The 21,045-nt window shown below is 44.1% G+C and overlaps 2 protein-coding genes across 2 annotated transcripts; both read left to right on the plus strand.

Moving 5' to 3' along the window:
- The first annotated feature begins 6,552 nt into the window (after positions 1–6,552).
- Positions 6,553–8,033, plus strand: LOC102709582 (probable calcium-binding protein CML24). The gene is made up of 2 exons (XM_040526090.1): positions 6,553–7,486; positions 7,614–8,033. Exon 1 carries the CDS (start codon positions 6,888–6,890, stop codon positions 7,476–7,478), a length of 591 nt encoding a protein of 196 aa, XP_040382024.1. The 5' UTR covers positions 6,553–6,887; the 3' UTR covers positions 7,479–7,486; positions 7,614–8,033.
- A 4,528-nt stretch (positions 8,034–12,561) lies between these two features.
- Positions 12,562–20,962, plus strand: LOC102709861 (mediator of RNA polymerase II transcription subunit 33A-like). Its single transcript, XM_015839285.2, has 12 exons — positions 12,562–12,945; positions 13,039–13,152; positions 13,451–13,804; positions 14,004–14,320; positions 14,550–14,641; positions 14,728–15,055; positions 16,017–16,224; positions 17,176–17,290; positions 17,670–17,837; positions 18,408–19,080; positions 19,156–19,362; positions 19,516–20,962. The coding sequence occupies exons 1-12, from the start codon at positions 12,647–12,649 to the stop codon at positions 20,604–20,606; spliced, it is 3,966 nt and encodes a 1,321-aa protein (XP_015694771.2). The 5' UTR covers positions 12,562–12,646; the 3' UTR covers positions 20,607–20,962.
- Positions 20,963–21,045: the final 83 nt, after the last annotated feature.

Consider the following 21,045-nt stretch of genomic DNA (forward strand, 5'->3'; position numbering starts at 1 on the left):
ACCCAAGAGGGGAGAATAATGAATGCAATAGGGTATCAAGGGATAGGCTAAGGTTAAATTGTACAAAGCTACAGTAATTTAGCAAAACAGTAGATAAAATAGACTGAAACAAAAGTAAAGTAAGCAATTAAAATAATCATCCACTGTCCAACGTTACACCACGTTGCAACAGGCCCAAACCACTGTCGAACGTTACACCACGTAGCGACAGGGTCAACCTTCTGTCCAACGTTACACCACGTTGCGACAGACCCAAACCACTGCCAACGTTACACCACATTGCGCAGGGTCAAACCAATTCCAAGATTTGTAAAATTATTAAAGGGGTTCAACTAATCCCAGTGAGTCTGTCAATTCGCCCAATAACCGCGGGCACGGCTATTCGAATAGTTTTACTCTGCAGAGGTGTACAACTTTACCCACAAGACATGGCTGCCAAGCATGTTACCATGCCCCAACGTATCACCACGATACCTCAGTACGGAAACCATGATAAGACCTTTCACCTAACCATCCCTAGACAATCGTACCACACTTCAGGTTTCACCCCCTCCTTTACACCAAGTCGGGCAGTCCCCTCTTGTGCCTTGGTAGATCCGGAAGCAGGAGAAGCTTTCGTTACACCACGATTGCCCGTCCATACTCCATCACGCCTACCCTTGCCTGGGTACGTCGAATAGGGACAAGCTAGATTACGAGTCTCACCGTTGCCCATTCTGGCTTGTGGTTAGTACGTGTAAGACCTTCAGGGTTTCCTGAGAACCGGTCCTTAATTGCCATGGGCACGACTCTCAAAACCATGCACCCACAGCCCACCATAAGCAATATTTTAGTTGTATTTAATCCACAACGGGAAATTAATAATGATTTCAACCATTAAAGGTCTATCAAAGTGTAACAGTAATTAAACGATAATTGGTGAGCTAGTTGAACTAAGCATGGCTAAGCATTGCCTAACCCTAAGTCTAGTCAAATTAACCATGGGATGACAATAATAATAAATGGGGATCAACGGGTATAAGGGTAAATGCCCAATAGATAAATAAAGTAAATAGATTTGCATAAAACAATGCATGTTTGAATGTAAAGCGAGGAATTTTATAAACATAGGTTCAATATGATCAAAGAAGGGTGCCACTTGCCTTGCTTAGACCCACGAGGAACTTCGGTGACGACTTCGAGAACGAACGGCGCTGCGACGGGGTCAAAACCTACGACAAACAAGGCAAAACAAACAAAACAGGCTAAAAACTACTGAAACAAAGAAAGAAACTATTTTTAATGGATTCTTGACATTTTTCTGGATTTAATAAAACTTGACTGGACCTAAACGGAGACTAGATGAATTACTTATGAATTTTAGAAGTTTTCTGGGTTTTTTAGCTAAACAGAAAAGTCCTAAATCAATTATTGCGCAATTAATGGGGCTGCTGACGTCAGCGAGGAGAGAGGAGGCTGACGGCTGACAGGTGGGGACCACCTGTCAGTGGGAGAGAGGGGAAGTGGGCGGCTGACACGCGGGCCCGGGGAGGAGAGAGAGGAAGGGACGGCGCGGCGGCGGCTGACGGGTGGGACCCGTCGGTCGGCGACCGTGGAACAGAGAGGAGGGGAGCGGGGTCCGGCCGGGAGAGGGAGAGGGGCGGCAATGCCCGGGCGGCGGTGGACGGCGACCGGCGGAGGACGGCGCCCGGCGACGAGCGGCGCGAACCGGCGGCGGCGGAGACGGCGACGGCAGCCGGGAAGCGGGAATGTCGGCGGTGCGAGCAGCGGCGGCGGGAGCGGCGGAGACGGCGAGGGCCGAGGAGAAAGGGGAGGTGGCGGTGGCGACTGAGAAGGTGGCGATGGCAAAGGTGGTGACGAGAACGGCGACGACGAGTCGGCGCGGAGGAGGCGGAGACCGCGACGGGGTGGCGCGGCTCAGAGCGGCGACGAGCGGCGGGAGGGAAAGACGGTGACGGACGCCGGCAGCGGGGCTTGGCGACCGTGCGACGACGGTGACGAAGGGCGGAGATGAAGGTGGTGGAGCAGAGCGGAGGGGCGACGGCGACGCAAAGATGACGATTGCGATGAAGAGGGGAACGACGGCGTGGAGACACGGCCGAGAGGGAGAGGGATCGGGGCGGCACGGCGGTGAGTCAGCCAGCAGCGCGGCGGGCGGAGGAGCTCAGCGACAACGTCGCGAGGGAGAGGGGGATGAGATGCGGCGTTCAGCCGGGGAGGCGGCGTCGGCGCAGCAACGACGGCGTCGGCGACGACGTCGGGCGGCGACCAGCGGCCGACGACGACGACGACGCGGGGTGAGCTCGGAGGCGATGATGGAAGGAACGGGAGAGGGAGAGGGCGGCTGAGCGGCGGCGGAGTCGAGCGGAGCGGCCAAGTGGCAGCGACAGAGGAGAGGAGAGACGGCCTCGACGGCGGCGCGGGGGCAGCGATGGCTCGGCAGCAGGGCGGTGGCCGCTCGGGGAGGACGACGGCAGTGCCGCGACGAGCGCGACGGTGCTTCGACGGTGGCGGGGTCGCGTCGGCGACAACAAGGCGAGGGTGGCGGCCGGCGGACGGGCGACGGAGATGGCCGAAGCGCGCAAGAATGCGGCGGCGGCGGCTCTGGCAGCCACGGGCGGAGAGGAAAAGAGAGGGATAGAGAGGACAGTGACGGCTTACCGGCGACGAGGACGACGGCGGCAAGTCGGCGAGGAGAAAGGGCCGGACGGTGGCGAACGGAGCGGGGCGGCGACGTCGCGAGCGCGGACGGCGACGCGCGGACGACGAAGTCGGCACGACGGCGAAGAGGACGAGGAGGCGGCGAGGAAGCTCGGCGACCACCGGTGACGACGAAGGCCGGCGGAAGGTCGGCGAAGCCGAGGCGGAGGTCGTGACGCGGGTGGGCGGCGACGTCCGACGACCGAGGAGGAAATCGGCGGCTGACGACGACGGAGGGGAGCTTCGGGCGGAGAGGGGAAAGTGGCGGCGGGGCGGCGACGCGGGGATTTTATAGGGTGGCAGCGCCGGCTAGGGCGGAGCGGCCGGTGGAGACCGAGTTGACGACGCGGCGAACTCGGCGGCGACGGTTGCGGCGGTGGTTGCAGCGGCGGCGCGGCGAGGGGCGGAGGCGGAGTCGGCTGGCGCGGCGCGGGCGCGGGCTGGCGCGGACGAAGCTTGGTCGCTGACAGGCGGGGCCCGCCTGTCAGTGGCGCAAGGGAGGCGAGGCGGACTTCGCGGCGGCGCGGCGTCCGGAGGAGTCGGGCGAGCTGGGCCGAGGCGGCCCGGCCGGGAGGAGGCGCGCGCGTGCGCGGGGACGGAGCGGAAGGCCGGCTCGGCTGGGCCGGCCCGGGAAGGAAGGAGAAGAAAAATAAAAATAAAAAAGAAAAGGAAGGGAGGAAAATTGGACTTCGGCCCAATTTGGGAAGGAAGGGAAAAAGAAAGGAAAAAGGAGGGAAAAAGGAAAACCCCACTTTTGCCGAATTTTAAATTAAATTTGTTTGGTCGAATTTTATACTTCTGCAATTTGAATTTAAATCCAGTTAATCGATTTACGAGCCTCGATTTAATTGAATTAGGTTCTTTTTAGAGGGATTTTTCCTGAGTTAATTAAGCCAATTGTTATTTACGAATTTCTTTTTACGATTTAGGCTTGGGATAAAACTCCGGGCGTGACAAACATTTGATCGGCTGGATTATTAGTTACCTATCGGCTCAATAGCCGATCGGCTTGTTTTACTGTTTATCTTGTCAGTTGCATGATCAAACTGACTGGCACGCCCGCGCATCATTCTAAGAATTTAGGTCCTACACTGGAGTTGTCTAAGATTGACTCCCAAGCCTTCGTGTGTGACACGTCAGATCACATTTTTTATGTCAACAATAATAGAAATTATGTTACCAGTTATAAAATTTTCATATATTGCAAATTATATTTTTAATTCCAAACAAATCAAACACTATATATATATATAATTTTATATAAATATAAATAGATAAACTTTTTAATTATAAAGTTTTCATATACACCTTTAAAATCAATGTTCAATCATAACATTGGCACAATAACATAAGCTGGTGCAAAACTTGTAGCTGCACTCATCATTTGAATGATTAAGGCTCTAAAGCACTGTTACCGGACACTCAGACGACCAAATCACTAACAATGACTATTTATCAAATAAATGTCCGAAAAATAGTAATGAGTATTTCGAGTTTTAGGAATATTGTGTTGACACCATGTTTTAGGTGAAACATGTTAATTACTTAATTTGTCATATGGTACGTCATTGCGGGATATTTTTAATCATTGAACTAGAAATATACTCAACTCTACATAAATAATGAAAGAGAATACAGCCAGTAGAAACATTACAAATAATGTAACTTTGTTAAAAACGATATATTTTTTGAACCTAAAGTAGTTCATACAATAAATATATGCTATGTATTGTATGGTCAATTAATAGTTGATTTAGTTTTTTATGTAATACTAGGAGACACGATGGTATTTATTTTTAACCTCGCAAAAAATATAGATGTTGAATACATGTTATTTAAGAGTTGCACAATCAATCAATTTGTTCATTTCATGTATACAAATATTTAATAAATTTATTTAATACAAGGAGACATGAAACGGTACAGGCTGCAAAACATGGTTGCATAAAATAGTTTATTTAGTCATTGCGTTAGCACTAGTATAACACTAGTTTATTTAGGGTACTTTTGGAACGATTTTGACACCGTTATTGGACAAAAGTTTAAGTTTGTGTTGTAACCTTTATTTCATATATAACAAACTTTTCTATATGTTACTTGGTGCTATCTTGTTTTAACATGTAAGACTTTTCAGTTTTTGATATAAAAATATATATTAATTAATAAATTAATCTTGTTATAGTCATAACATATTGAAATATAAAACGAAGGGAGTAATCATTGTGGCTCCGAATTTCATGTGACACGGTTTTGACACGACGGTCATTGTTAGTTGGACATCGAGTGCATTGTCTGGAATCTGGATAAAGAGAGCATGGTCATATCATTGCACAAATGATAGCGACATCAGCTAAACACAGGGAAGAACTCGCTTACTTAAGATTTCTTAGGAGGGCCCATGCTTGTCACGGGTTGAGCTACATTTAGTGTGCATTAACTTGGCATTAGCATGGTGCAAGTATAAAATGACAAATGGTGTGTGAAAGCTGTAGGTTTAAAATGTAGGTTGCATCCACGATTTGCTCCTGTAAAGCTTTAAACAAGGAAGACTTGGGGGTGTTTAGATTGAGAAAATTTTTGCAATAAGTGTCACGTCAAATGTTTGACCGAATGTCGGAAGGGGTTTTCGGACATAAATAAAAAAATGAATTTTACGGCTAGCCTGGAAACCGTGAGACGAATCTTTTGAGCTTAATTAATCCTTCATTAGCACATGGTGGTTACTGTAGCACTTATGGCTAATCATGGACTAATTAGGCTCAAAAGATTCGTCTCAACATTTCTTTCGTAACTGTACAATTAGTTTTTTTGGTTCATCTATGTTTAATGTTTTATTTAGATGTTTAAAGATTCGATGTAATATTTTTGGGAAAAAAATTTAAGATTGCCTTGGTTGCATTCTGAAAGAAAGTAGGTCAACTGAAGCAGGTCACCCGGCAGGCAGAGCTTTTTTTTTTTCTCCTCAGTCACTGCAGTCTTCAGCGATTACTGCAGGATTTCAGGAGCACTTGCATGTGGTGCCATTTCTCGGTTACAAGCAAGGAAATGCATGGAAGTTGCCTTGCTCTGTCACTCGCGCCGGTGCCTCTGCTCTGCGCATTTTTAGCTTCCGGACTGCCTAAAGTTGTTTAGGAGGAGTATATCCAAACTTGAGGCCTAACTGTTTGGTTTTAAAAGAAAAAAAAGTCAGTCGGTATATTTATAAATAGAAAGTAATACGTGAATAAAATATTTTTAACGATCTAAACGCTAAGAATGCAAAATAAATAACAATAAAAAACTTTATAATCTACTTATATATTTAAGTGTGAAATTTTAAATTTTGGCTTATGCGAAAAGAAAAAATGTGGTAATAGAAGTACGAGACATAATGTACTAATTGCTATTAGTAGATAATGTATACCACTCCGTCCTGCTGTTTTTTAGTCTAACGTTGACGTTTGAATCCGTGTTTGACTATTAATGTTATTAAATATTTTTATACAAATACGCAAAATTGCATGTCATACTTTAAGTATATTTAATGATTAAACAAATTATAATAAAATAATAAACAACTCTGTATATTTTTTTTAAAAAAATAAAGCAAATGGTCTAAGTTGGATTTAAAAGTTATCTATGTCAAAAGGAAAAAAAAAACGTAGGTAGTACTGGTTTATTATCTGCAGAAGGTGGATTGATAAACAAATCCTAGTGGAAGGGGGACGTATTGACTGAGAACAGTGATTCTTGGCGGTTTCAAATCAAGTGGTGAACGCATAGGTTGTTGGTTGGTAGATGGTCGCTAGAATTGGGCGAATCGGAGATCCATCCAGCCATGAAAACAAATTGAAATGCACATGTATAGCAGCAGAAAGGGGGCGCTCTGAACGAGCGAGATTGTTCTTGCTGCAAAGAACACAAGGCGATTAAAGTTGATGGAATCTCGCAGATTAAATGGCGCCAAACTTGTTAAACCTAACTTGTTTGGTCCATCGTCTCCATGGAAATGGCGGTATAGATAGATAGAGAGGAAAAAAATGCAAAAAAAAAAAAGGAAACTGCCAGGTCGCTAAAATAAACCGCTGCGCCTCCGCGTTCCCCGGCCGCACGCGTCGCGCTCTGCCGCTATAAACGACGAGGGCCTCGCGCTCGCCGCGCACTCGACGCGCATCCTTCCTCCGACGAGAAAAAGAGCTGGCCAAGAAATGGACGGCGACCAGCAGGGCCAGAGCGTCGCGGCGGTGGCGGTGAAGCCGTCGCTGGCCAAGGCGCCGTCGCCGTCGTTCCGCCTCCGCAACGGCAGCCTCAACGCGGTGCGCCTCCGCCGGGTGTTCGACCTGTTCGACCGCAACGGCGACGGCCACATCACGGTGGACGAGCTGGCGCAGGCGCTGGACGCGCTCGGCCTCGAGGCCGACCGCGCCGGCCTGGCCGCCACCGTCGGCGCCTACGTCCCCGAGGGCGCGGCGGGGCTCCAGTTCGAGAACTTCGAGGCCCTCCACCGCGCCCTCGGCGACGCGCTGTTCGGCTCGCTGGACCTCCCCGACGACGGCGTCGGCGGCGGCGGCGACGAGGAGGAGATGAAGGAGGCGTTCAAGGTGTTCGACGTGGACGGCGACGGCTTCATCTCCGCCGCCGAGCTGCAGGAGGTGCTCAAGAAACTCGGCATGCCCGAGGCCGGCAGCCTGGCCACCGTGCGGGAGATGATCTGCAACGTCGACCGCGACAGCGACGGCCGCGTCGACTTCGGCGAGTTCAAGTGCATGATGCAGGGGATCACCGTCTTTGGCGCCTGATTACTTCAGTAAGTCTCCTCATTACTTTCCTTAACAAAAAAAAAGCTATAATCTTGCAATGAAATTTCGAGTCAAGTTCGATAAATTCAAATCGAATTTTGCATCTGAAATTCAACGTCTTGCACTACTCTGAAGGTTTCTGAAGCTCTGAAGTAAGAGAAGACGATGAATCGCAGCAAGAACAGTAGGTTTGGTGTTAATCTCTGCTAAGCTTAAGTACTTTGTTGCGGCTACGATCTTATCCCTGCGGTTGTGCGTCAGATTTGCTGGGCCTGAGATTCGTCTTTTTGTGGCCTGTATTCGCATATCTAGTTGTGTGGTGTTTATGTACATTTTACGTACGTACGCTTACTGATGTATTACTAGCGAATAGTGATGTGGATGTTCTTGACTGTGCATCGAAGTAGCACGTCAACCATTAAAATTTGGTGTCTTGTGTTTTTCCATCGCTTGAAATAGCATATTCGCCTGTGACCTTTTTGAAACGTAGAAATTTCAAATAAACGCACTTGAAAAGAATTAGAAGATTATTCGTCCAAAAGAAGAAGAGGAAGAAGAAAAAGAATATTTCGAGCCAAACCTTAAACGTGGCACACTTTTATGGCAATGTTTGGTCCAGAGCGAATATTATCACACGTTCTTAGCTCACTTTTATGGCAAACAATATAACAAACTAACCATTGACAAAATTAGAAAAAAAATGTGAATGAAATGTTGATCATGTGACTAAGGGGTTGTTTAGTTGGCAAAAATTTTTGCTAAAGAGGTCACATCGAACGTTTGACTGGATGTCGGAAGGGGTTTTCGGACACGAATGGAAAAACAAATTTCAGATTCCGTCGGGAAACCGCGAGACGAATCTTTTGAGTCTAATTAATCCGTCATTAGTACATGTTGGTTATTGTAGCACTTATGGCTAATCATGTCCTAATAAGGCTCAAAAGATTCGTCTCACGATTTTCCCCGTAGCTGTGTAATTAGTTTTAATGTTTATGTATATTTAATGCTTTATTTAGGTGTCCAAAAATTCGATATGATGTTTTTAGAAAAAATTTTTGACAACTAAACAAGCCCTAAGAGTTACCAAGTTAAAGTTGTGCGAGGAACAAAATACAATCTACCAATACCATGGCTTGTCTAAGACTAGGTGTAGCAAAGTTAGTTGCTAAACAAATAGCTAGTTACTTGGTTGATGCCACAGTTATATTTAGCCACGTTTTTATCTTATATGTTAGTAGCAAAAAAAATGTTAAGTAGGCTTATCTAAAGTGTGATCATCATTTTACTGAGGTTTTTACCTGTATGTCATTAAAAAAGATAGTGCCGGCCTCTGTGCCACTAAAAAGTCCAGGCCTTTCTCTATGTCATCGTCGAACTTTATCGCGCCCTCCATGCTATTCCGTCTGTTTTTGGTGCTAACGGTGGGTAGAAATGACTTAGTTGCCTTAGGGTTGAAATGCAATTTTAATAATTTGTTTTCTTCTACGCCATTCGGAGGAGGAAGTACACAGGCCTGTAGTATCTTTACAGCCAGGGGAGATGCATATTTCTATGTGCTCCACAAGAACACAAAGGGCAGCGGCTGCCAGTTCCAAGAAGCACCCCGAATCATGTTCTTTTCCCACCATTTCAGTAATTGACCACGCAGATATATAGTTTGCGCGCGCTCACTGCCAGGATGCCAACATGGAACGAAGCGATGCAGGCATGGCTTGCGCGTGCTCATTGCCACACCCCCGAGCTATTCATCGTTCATCAATCATATACATTGCTCTCCGATTTCTATAACACGCATGCATCGGTACCAGTGCAGTTGTCCCTCCATTACGGTTAAACAAAGAAAGCGATATATCCGAAGCTGAGGCCAAGCTAGATTAAGCTTCAGCCGAGCTTCTAGCTGACGAGGCCCTAGATGGAGCCGACGAGCGCGAACGCGCTGATGAGGAGGCAGACAACGCGGAACTCCTGCAGGGGCGATCCACCTGGGGGCCTGCCTCTGGATGAAGTACATCTCCATGGGGAAGTAGATGGCAAGCAGCTAGGAGTTGAGTGCGCCGAGCAGTGCCGGCACCTCGTTGAAGTAGGGGAAGGCGAGCGGCACCACCGTCGTGTTCGCCACGTACAGCATCCGGAAGAACACTCGCGCAGGAGGTTCACCCTCCACGGCGGCAGCAACGGCAACTTCACGGTGTGGAAGTCGTTCACGAACTGGCTCGCCGGGAACCGTTCCACGAAGAACCTGTCCGCGAACTTGTCCGCCGCCGCTAGGGATTCGCTGCCGCCGCCGGGAATCAAGTGAGGAGAGAGAGACACGGTAAGCATCGGTCAAAGGAGGGCAAAATGGATTTTTTTTAGCTCGGACCCACATATCAGAGCTGCTAAATGGTTAAACCCTGTCAGAACATGAACGGAATGACATGGAAGACGTGATAAAGTTCAACGATGGCACAGAACATGGACGGAATGACATAGAGGACGTGATAAAGTTCAACGATGACATAGAGGGAGGCTCGAATTTTTTAGTGGTACAGAGGCGGCACCATCTTTTTTAATGACACACAGGTAAAAACCTCTCGTTTTACTAGCCAAGGTTTATAGACATCATTTTACTGGGCCAGTACACCGAGTTACAGACCGTAAATACGGCCCACTACGGCATGAGACCCTGGGCTGCTGTGCAAGGCGGAATGACACAGTATTGGGCCGCCGCGGGCTACCAAAATGGTCGGCCCAGTCTGGTTGGGAAGAGAGGCCCGATTCAGCGCACTGGGCCCACCAGCAGCGTCACACTGTCATGTCTGCAGCAATGGAGTTTGTTTTTTTCTATATTAGTCAAGGTCAACGTTCTTATCCTCGAGATTACGAGGAACGTACATGTTGATCATCCATTAGCCACTGGTCAATCATCGTAGTGACCATGATTCGCGATGGATTGTAATAACAGTGCTTTTAGATATTTTTCGGTGTTTGACAGGCTATTTGTTTTGGCTCTACTTTGCACATGTATACTCCTCACGTTCTTAGGCCCCGTTTAGTTCCCAAAAATTTTCACCCAAAAACATCACATCAAATTTTTAGACATCTAAATAGATTATTAAACATAAATAAATTGAAAAACTAATTACACAGTTATATGAGAAATCATGAGACGAATCTTTTGAGCCTAATTAGTACATGATTCGTCATAAGCGTTACACTAACCCACATGCGCTAATGACGGATTAATTAGGCTCAAAAGATTTGTCTCACAGTTTCCATGCTAGCCGTAAAATTCATTCTTTCATTTTTGTCCAAAAACCCCTTCCGACATCCGATCAAATATCTAATATGATACGCAAAAATTTTCATTTCACCAACTAAACACCACCTTAACCTTAAGAAGGTATGAAGCAACAGGGAAGAACACATACACTCGTATTAATAAATTTCACGTGGCACGCAAAACAATGGACATCAATTGCCATCTTTTATTTATTTCGTCATCAAGGAGACGAGCGCAACAAAACAATTACTACATCCGCTCAGATCTATCTGACGTTTCGAACAAACGCTTTCACCATTTTCAAATTTCACTTATACTATGCTTATTAAATTTTAAATTTTCAATCTTATAATTAAAGTTGATTTTGAGTTTTTTCACTGAAGTTTTTTTTCAGCATCGATTACTTTAGATCGCTAAGAATACGTATTTAAAAGTTTATTCATTAATTGATTTTCGTTTACAGATATACCGTTTGACATTTAAAATGAATGATAAGATATATATTAAAAGTTAATAACATCAAGCAAAATAAACCCAGAGGGAGTAGTACATGTAGCAGCTGAGATTGCTCATCTTTTCCCGTCCACAAAATGAAAAAAAAAATCGTTGCGTCAGCTTCTACGTCTGCCGTGACGGCACAGCTGGCCCGATCCATCGAACATAGCATGTGCTACTGTACTTATTTACTTAACTCACAAGAAACTAATCCACCTTAAATACCAACGGATTCACACCACCATCCTAAACGACGGATTTATCAAAATACGCTAATAAAAAAAGAACACATTCGAAACTCGATAAACATGTATACGTAAACATTCGCGACAAGATGAGCAGAAACCGCACTGTTCCAGTTGTGAGCCAACAGCTTTAACGGTTTATATTACGTGCTGCTCCATTTTTTGCAGCACAAGTGAAGTAACCAATCATTCGTGCTCCGTCACGGTCACCCGGTTTTGTCTCGTCTCGCCGCCCGTCACGTCGGGGCCTAAAAAGTCTAGCGGTAAATGTTTACGTGCCCGTTAGCCCGCGCAAATAATACGTAAATATTAAAGTTTACGTAAGTAAATCTTCTATATATATATATTCTTATTTTTTAAATTACATCTTTAAGATCATATTTTTATTGTAGATATTTTTTACCAAATACTCTGTTATAAATTCGTTTCTTATATAAATATCAAACTTTACTTATGCATATATACTCTTTAAAAATAACCAACTATGATAATGGGTGAGAGTGGATCTGTAGTATATCTCGTACAACCTCCGTCCCAAAATAAACGAATTCATGTGTTTTTGATAGAGTTTTTGACTCTTCGTCTTATTTGAAAATTTTTTATAATTAATATTTTTATTGTTACTACATGAATACTGCTTTACGTGCGACTAATTTTTTTTTCAAATTTTTAATAATTTTTTTAAATAAGACGGATGGTCAAACGCTCGACCTAGAAAACCGAGAAATCTGTTTTTTTAGGATGGAGTAGTATTTCTTAAAGAAATAAATAAATAAAAGTCCCATATATCAAAACACTTTTATATGAGACCCTGGATGTTAACCATCTCCACTAACTTATCTTTTCATGAGAAGAGAAATACGTGTAAAATGAATTGACAACATGTCGATAATAAATATGAACAGTAATTAAGAAATAATAAATATAAAAAATAATATCAGTAAGATACCAGTAATAATTTTAATAAAATCTCGTTTTCTTTCGCACTACGGGGGCGAGATCTGACGGCCCAGATCCGCCCCGCCATTGTTCCCCACCTCATAAAAGACCTCACGAATCGGAGGAAGTCTCGAGGTCCACGTGAGCAGCACGTCCAGTGGAAGGACGAACAAATTCCAAATCCAAAACCCTCGGCGGGCGGCGTCACCGTGGTGGCCACGGCGGCGATGGTGCCGGCCAGGGCTGGCGGGGGAGGGGGAGGGGAGGGAGGGGAGCTGGAGAGGAGGGTGATGGCGGCGCTCAAGGCGTCCGAGGCGCGGGGGGACCAGCCGCTGGTGTGGGCGGTGGAGGTGGCGCGCGTCGTCGCCGGGGACGGGGCGGGGCTGCCCAGCGCCGACCTCGCCGGGATCCTCGTCTCCAACCTCTGCTTCGCGCACAACTCGCCCTCGCTGTGGAAGCTCGTCGGCCACGCCGTGGGTTCCCGCCTCCTCTGCCCGCTCCACGTCCTCGCGCTCCTTACCCCCAGGTTCCCCCCATTTTTTTTTCTCAGTTCGTCCGGGGATTTGGTGATCTTGTTTCAAGCGTTTGGGAGAGTGACTCCTCCTTGGCGGGTTTGTAGGGTGCTGCCGCAGCGGCGGGCGCAGCCAGAGGCGTACCGGCTCTACCTCGAGTTGCTCAAGTGTAACGTCACGTCCTCCTTTCTCTCCATGGATCCCGGGCCTAATCGTGACAAGTAAGAGTTCTGTTTTGAATGTGCGATAGGCAAGTACGCGGTCTTCAGTTTTATTTTCTGATGTGTACAATCGATCGCGATGTTTTTACCATACCAGGGCTCATGAAAACTCGAATTTCCACTCGAGATTGACTCTCAAACCAGCTCGAGATCATGAAATTTCATGATTTTCGATTGACTTTTAACAAAGTTGTACCCCGCACCTTACTTCATACAGGGAAATTTTCAGTAGGGGTATATTACTATACTAGCTGTATACTGCTGGGTGTTGCTCAAATGCAGTTACTTTTTTTCTCAGGATAACTAAGTCCATCGATGATGCTTTGCAACTTTCGAAGACTTATGGATTTTCTGGAATCGAAACTGGACATGTCGTCATTTTCTTCATGCTCTCTGTCATCACCAAACTCATCGATTGCACACTTGAGGACTGTGGTTTTCAATCTGGGCTGTCAGAGGCGCAGGAGAGCATTTATGCCATCGAAGGGCCACAAGATATGGACTTAGATGTCAAAGGGGTTTCAACTGAGAAGCAAAATGAGCACCGTGCACAATTACGCCGAAAGAACACTGCTATGGCTTTAGATGCGATGCTTATGATGGTTGCTGATAGGAAGATCCAATCATTTCTACGCTTGATATTCCTGAACATGTAAGTTATGCTCAGTTTTTTGAAATTGCACAATTAAGATGTTGTTATCCAATTCTAAGTTTTTTTATTGATTCATATTACCACAAATTGCCTATGAACCTTTAAATGATGCATCTCTTCTTCACACACTTTGCGTGTACCTACTAGCTAGCAATCCACATTAGAAATGCATGCTAACGGGACGATTTTTCTAGGTTAGGCCTGAAAAGTTTAGTACTTTAAGCCAGAGGTTGAGCTTGGTTGAAGCTCACAAAATGGAATTGGAGACACTATTGACTGCTAATCGTAAAATTGATGATCTGTTGATGAATATACGGAGGGTTAGCAGTTCAGCCTATCAACCAAACAACAAAAGGCTTTTGGGTGTTCTTGGTAACATGAAATACAGTGGATCCATGCTGGGACAGTTTACTGGAGCTGGGCGAGCTGCATGTTGGGTTATATTTGACATATATGTTGAGAATGCGATCGATGGAAAACATCTAAGTGCCATATCTGCTATCGAGGTTCTGAAAGGTGCGCCCACACTATCCAATTAAACTGACATAAATTTGTGTTTGTTTTTCTGTATTTAATTCTTTAAAATGGCTGTAAAACATCGATCTATCTGTGTGCCGTGAGTTCATCTTACATGTTGGCTACCAATGTTGATGAAAATGATTTTTGTAACTCGCACCGCCATACTGTTAGTTCCTTATGAGATTAACATGTTTTTATTGGCTAATATCATGTTCATCTGAATCAGAAATGACCAAGACACTCCAAGCAATTAATGAGGCAAGCTGGCAGGAAACCTTCAAAGCTCTTTGGATTTCTGCCCTTCGCCTTGTACAGCGGGTGAATAGACCTTTCCTGTGTTGTCTATTATTGTTGAATATATATATTTACTTCTATTGTAGCTCACATGTTAATGTTCTAACTAGGCTAGAGAACCTCTCGAAGGACCAATTCCCCATCTAGATGCAAGATTATGCATGCTGTTAGCTCTTATTCCATTATCTATTGGTGCAATTCTTAAAGAAGAAACTGATGTATCTGGAGTTCAAGGAGGCAAAAATCTTCCAAAAAGATTAGGACTCGTGTCATCTCTCCAGGATTTGGTCCAGTATTCAGGACTTCTAGTACCTCCTTCAGCAGTGGTAAATGCAGCCAATGCTGCAGCCTCAAAAGCGGCAATATTTAAGGCCAACTATAAGTCTGGAGGTGGCAACCCTGGCATGATGGGCCAAAATGACTCTTCGACAAAACCTGGTACACTTCTCATATTCAATTGAGATTGGTCTTATCAACAATATTCCCCCTGTCTATGAATTCTAGGCACTTCTCTTTGGTGACACAAGTATTGCATGCCTTTCTGTTAGTGATGATATGAGATAACTTTTTTTTTAAAAAAAATGTCAATTTTTCTTTGTTCATGAATACTTTTCTCTTTCTTTTTTCACCTATGTTCTTATAGATTGACAATACTCATGTAGATTATTCCAACTCTTTAGTGCTATTACCTCTGGTATATGACTCCCCACAATTATCAAAACCATGCAAAACAACCCCTCTCGGTCTTGCCTAAAACCACCCTAATTTTGCATGCTGTTACATCCGCCTGTACATATTTTACTAACATGATGCCATGGATGGTTAACCTTGTGTCAGTAAAGTTCAGTTAGCAAAAAAAAAAAAAAGAAAGAAAAATTAGAGGAATCTGTATCCTACATGTCATACTCAGGACTCCTAACATTGTTAATCTGATTGTCTACACTGGAAAATCGGTTAGGTGGGCACCGACTTGATGAAAACCACTGATAAAACAAGCCTATATTGTGCTTATGGCTTGTGATGGTTGAACAGTGTGCGATGCTTGATTTGGTACTGAGGTATTCCCATAAGCATGCAAGATTTGATATGCGGATATTTTGGGTTACTTTTGTTATGTTTTATCTAAAGCATGATTGCCTTGTCTTTACTCATTAAAAAAAATCTGATATTTATGGATGGTGTACGGTGACTTATGCGTGTGTAAGAAGTAAGGGTTCATAAATTTTGTTGAGGGCTGACTGCTGGGCAAATGGATCCTCTTGACTGCTATTTTTTGTTATGTATGCTCAATTGCTAGCTGCTCTCACATGCTACTTTTCCTTTTTTTCTATATGAAAAAATATTTATTTTTGTATGGGAAGTTGGTTCATCTTTTGTCTTAACATATAGCCCTTTTCAGTTGGAAATATGCTACATCTTATAGTTGAAGCCTGCATTTCGAGGAATTTGATTGATACATCTGCTTACTTATGGCCTGGCTATGTTGTATCATCTGGGCATTTGAAGGATGCAACTTTATCCCAAGAATCTCCTTGGTTGAACTTTATGCAAGGAGCACCTCTTTCTGGTCCACTTATTGATGCTCTGATTGCTACTCCTGCTTCAAGGTATGCAGTTATACTAGCAGCTAGTAACTTCTTATAGAAAATTATAAGTTTTATGGGCTGGTTTGCTGCATTGCAATTTTTAAGAAGGTAAAATACCTACATTAGCACAGTGAGTTAAACAACCCTGGCTGAGCAGAATCTGTGATTCTTCAGGCCAAGCATGTGGGCTGAAAAAAAATCCAATGCCATGCTGAAATCCGCATGTTCACATGGCAGCAAAACATGACCTCTATAAAAAAAGTAGAAACTTAATTCAAGCTAAACCATTCACCATTAGGAGTATGGCCTTGAATGTTTACATCACTGATGCTACTATGCATCTCATCTGAACCGAAGAACCACATAGTTCCTTACATCTCTCTAGTATGATGTGGTGGGTGTCCATATTAAAAGCATTCTGCAGTGCATGCGTTGCACCGCAATATCTGGTTGGAAACTGTCCTGGAGTTGATGGAGTACTCCAAACCATAGCCATCACTCCCCAAACTTTTCCTCAGATCCATCTACATTGATCTTCAATATCTCCTTGCTGATGACCTCATAATCCTTATAGTCACTTATTGGTTGGCAAGTTTTTTTTACCTTCACATATTAGAATCCACTGAAAAGCCAACAAGTAAATAGCAATCAAGTGAACCACTCATCCTGCATCTAGGGAACTTTCTCCTGTTTCCACTTTGCTGTGTGTGGGACAAACAAGATGATAACTTTAATGTGCAACTCTTCTGCCATTATCCAAACTATGCATTTGCAAACATTCAGATTTACTGTGAAACAATTGGAGCATGAATTTTAAAACAGAAAACCTAGGAGGCTAGGACTAGCGCTTTACCTTTAGGACATCCATCTTTAGGCTGACCTTTCAATGATTCCTTGTATTTCCCTATTCATACTTTTTTTTGGTCTATCAGCATTGTCATATCCCTGGCTTAATTTTGCTTTCTGTTTCAGCACCACAGAATTGGATAGGTTATATAACATTGTATTAAATGGTTCAGAAGAAGAAAAATCAGCTGCTGCAAAAATTCTTTGTGGTGCATCATTTGTTTGTGGTTGGAATATCCAGGTACCTTATTTTGCATTATATTATGTAAAGAGCTTTCGAAACTGTTGACATTGCAAGTTCAATATATGTATGTTCATATGGTTTTAAAATCTCACCTTATTGGTACAGTTTAAGTGAAATGCAATTGAATCACGTTTGATTTGTCCACTTATTCCATAGTTGTGTCCACTTGCAAAGTTGCAAGTTTGTCTTTCCTATATGTTGTATCATGTCATACCATCTTAGTGCACGATTGCAAGTGGCCATTTGCTGTTCTATGCCTTTGTTCTTTTTCAAGTTTTAACCTTGTGCGTATGAACAAGCCAAAAAGGTCCATTTGCACTGGCATACCTTCTTTAACCTAAAATGATTATTATTTAAACTGCATGTATCGTCTCAGGAACATGTAGTCCGCATGGTGATCAGGCTATTATCACTTCCCTTGCCCTCAAGTTCCTCAACACAGGGCAGCGTGAGCCACTACCTCTCGCAGATGTCTACATTAAATGCACTTTTGCTTGGTATTTCTTATGGTGATGCTATCCACATTATTTCTTTGTATGGAATGGTAAGCAATGCATCGTTTACTTTTTACCTGTACAATTTGTTCTCAAAATATCAAGCTGGAGAATGTTTTGCATTGTTTTTTTATTCACTGTAGTTCCTTTATTTTACTGTTCTGAATAAAAAAATGCATCCTGATCTGAAGTTAAAATTATGGGATTGCCTACAAATGAGTGTCACACTGTAAGATCACATGCAATCGTCATTATATAATTTCTCACTTTTAAACGTGGGAGCTGATCCGTGGAGTCCTGTATAGTCTCAATTTCAAATCCTATAGTTTTCCTCTCCTTGCCAACATATTATTTTCTTATTCTTTCGTGCTTGGTGTTGCAGTAAGCTGTAATGACTATTATTAGTTGCTGCTTACAGTTAATGACTGACCTAGCTTAATGTATCATTAGGCCCACATATCCTTTTCTTTGTGAGAGGCTGAGAGCCATTGTACATAATATACTAAAGCCATCTATTAATGTTTTACTTATAACTAGCAGAATTTCATGTCATATTAGCGCAAACTGCACGTCTGCACATATATTTATTTATTACCTTTTTTTTTTTGTGTAAAACACAGGTTCCAGATGTGGCTGCAGCTTTAATGCCAATCTGTGAAGTTTTTGGGTCAATACCGCCTCCATCTAATCACAAGCCTGCCATTGTTGGGGAAATATCAGTTTATTCGGTGTTCTCTTGTGCATTTCTTTGTCTTCTTCGATTGTGGAAATTTTATAAACCCCCTCAAGAATACTGTCTAGCTGGACGCGGAGGTTCAGTTAGATTGGAGCTTACTCTGGACTACCTGCTGTTAATGCACAACAACCATATTGACTTTGCAAATTCGTCTACCAGTAATCGAAACTGCAACAATATAGGTCCATCAAATGAGGTTCCTGCTCAACCACTTTATATTGATTCCTTCCCCAAGTTAAGGGCTTGGTATTTTCAGAATCAAGCCTGCATAGCTTCAACCCTTTCTGGTCTTTGCAACAAAAATCCTGTTCATCAAGTTGCAAACAAGATTTTGAGTATGATTTGCCGAAAAATGAACAAACCTGGCATATCATCTGGCAATCTTTCATCCACTTCTAGCAGTAGTGTCAGCGGCTCCTCTGTAAGTACGTCAGATGATTCTTACCAAAGACCAACAGTTCCTGCATGGGAATTTTTGGAAGCTGTTCCTTTTGTTCTTGAAGCTGTTCTTACAGCTTGTGCTCATGGACGATTTTCCAGCCGAGACTTGACTACAAGTGAGGAGACTCCATTTCTCTCATGCCACTGTATCACTTTCATCCCCAAGTCTTAATCTCATTTATGTCTTGTAGGTTTGAGAGATCTTGTGGACTTCTTGCCAGCTTCTATTGCTGCTATTGTTAGCTACTTCTTAGCAGAAATAACACGAGGAATCTGGAAAATGGTCCCGATGAATGGAACTGAATGGCCTAGTCCTGGTGCTTCTCTTCACTCAATTGAAGCAGAAATAAAGGAAATTCTTGCATCTGCCGGCATTCAGATTCCCAGCTGCTACCCACGTATTACCTGCACCCTATTCATTTGCATCAATTTAGTTGCATTGCTTCATACCCAATTACCAATAGATTTCAGCTCCATCATTATATAGGATCTTTTTAACTTCATTCCATTTAATTTCACTGCAAATATATTTTCTTCTATTCTTTTTGCAGGTGGTGTACCGCCAATGCTTCCTTTACCAATGGCCGCACTGGTCAGCTTAACGATTACATTTAAGCTTGATAAGAGTTTGGAGTACATTCATGCAATCAGTGGCCAGGCACTAGAGAACTGCACAGGGGGTAGTTCCTGGCCAAGCATGCCCATCATAGGAGCTTTGTGGACACAGAAAGTGAGAAGATGGCATGACTTCATTGTCCTCTCTTGTCTGCGTTCCCCATTCGGCAGAGACAAAGATGCAGTTGCGCAGCTAATCCAAAGTTGCTTCTCATCCTTTCTACTGTCCTCGTGTGGTGGGTCTGACTTTACTGCAAACCGTGGAGTTGGTGCCTTAATGGGAGATTCAATCACTGGCCAAGGTCTTCAGCTTCCCATGGCCCCTGGTTTCATCTACCTGAGAAGTTGTCGAACATTCCAGGACACCTACTTTGTAAGTGAGGTGATCCTGAAGCAAGTGATTGAGTGGGCTGACAAACTTGCAAATGGATTCTCTTCCATTGGCCCTCCACAGTTAAAATCAGGGCGTACGCCATTATCGAGCGCTGCATGTATGGCACATCAAGTTGCGATGCTCGGTGGAGGACTCCTGTGTGTTGCAGGTGGACCTCTTCTGGTCCAGGTATTGTATGAGGAGACCTTGCCTACGCTTCTGCTGTCAGCTCGAGACGAGAGTATGAAAGACCCTGGACCAGTTTCAAGCACACTCCAGGGTTACGCCATGGCCAACATGCTCTTCTTCTGTGGTAGCCTGCTCTGGGGAGCCGAAAGAACTTCTCCTATGCTGAAACTGTCTTTTCTGTCAAGGAGGCCACGGGTGGTAGGAACCCACATGGATTTCATGGCCGGAGTATTGGACGGCCACATTCTCCTGGGCTGTGACCATGGTACGTGGAAGGCATACGTATCACGCTTTGTGTTCCTTGTGGTGAAGTTTGTCCCATCATGGCTGCGTGACATTAAACTGGACACCCTGAAGAAGATAGCGTCTGGGCTTCGGAGCTGGAATGAGCATGATCTTGCTTTGGCTCTGCTTGAGCGAGGAGGACCTCAGGCGATCTCCACTGTAGTCGAGACCCTGTTGTGATCTTATAGCCCAGACATTTTCTCTACCCTTCGCCTAACATAGGAGTTTTTGTAATCATCAATATTTGGGGCCAGGAACGCTGTGACCTATGTAGATGACTTTTGGCTCTAAGTGAAGCTATCTTAACATGCTGAATTCGTCAGTGGAGAGATGATAGTTAATCTCGTATGTGCCTTCTTTGCTGGGCGCATTGCTGCAGTAGATATTCACTGTTACACACACAGGCCTTGCTCGACAACGTATTCAGTTGGAGCTGCCTGGTTCTGTTGCCGTACATCTATTTCGGTGTATTTGCGTGGTCTGTAAAAACTGCACTGGTAGTTGTGTCTAAACATGCATACTAGTATTTTTTTTCCACGAAATCACGGCATCATTGCGAGTGAAATGAAAGTAATTGGAAATTTGGAATTGCCGTCTTTTTGTTTAGACCTGGTGGGCC

The sequence above is a fragment of the Oryza brachyantha genome, chromosome 7 (assembly GCF_000231095.2).
Source record: "Oryza brachyantha chromosome 7, ObraRS2, whole genome shotgun sequence".
Lineage (NCBI taxonomy): Eukaryota > Viridiplantae > Streptophyta > Magnoliopsida > Poales > Poaceae > Oryza > Oryza brachyantha.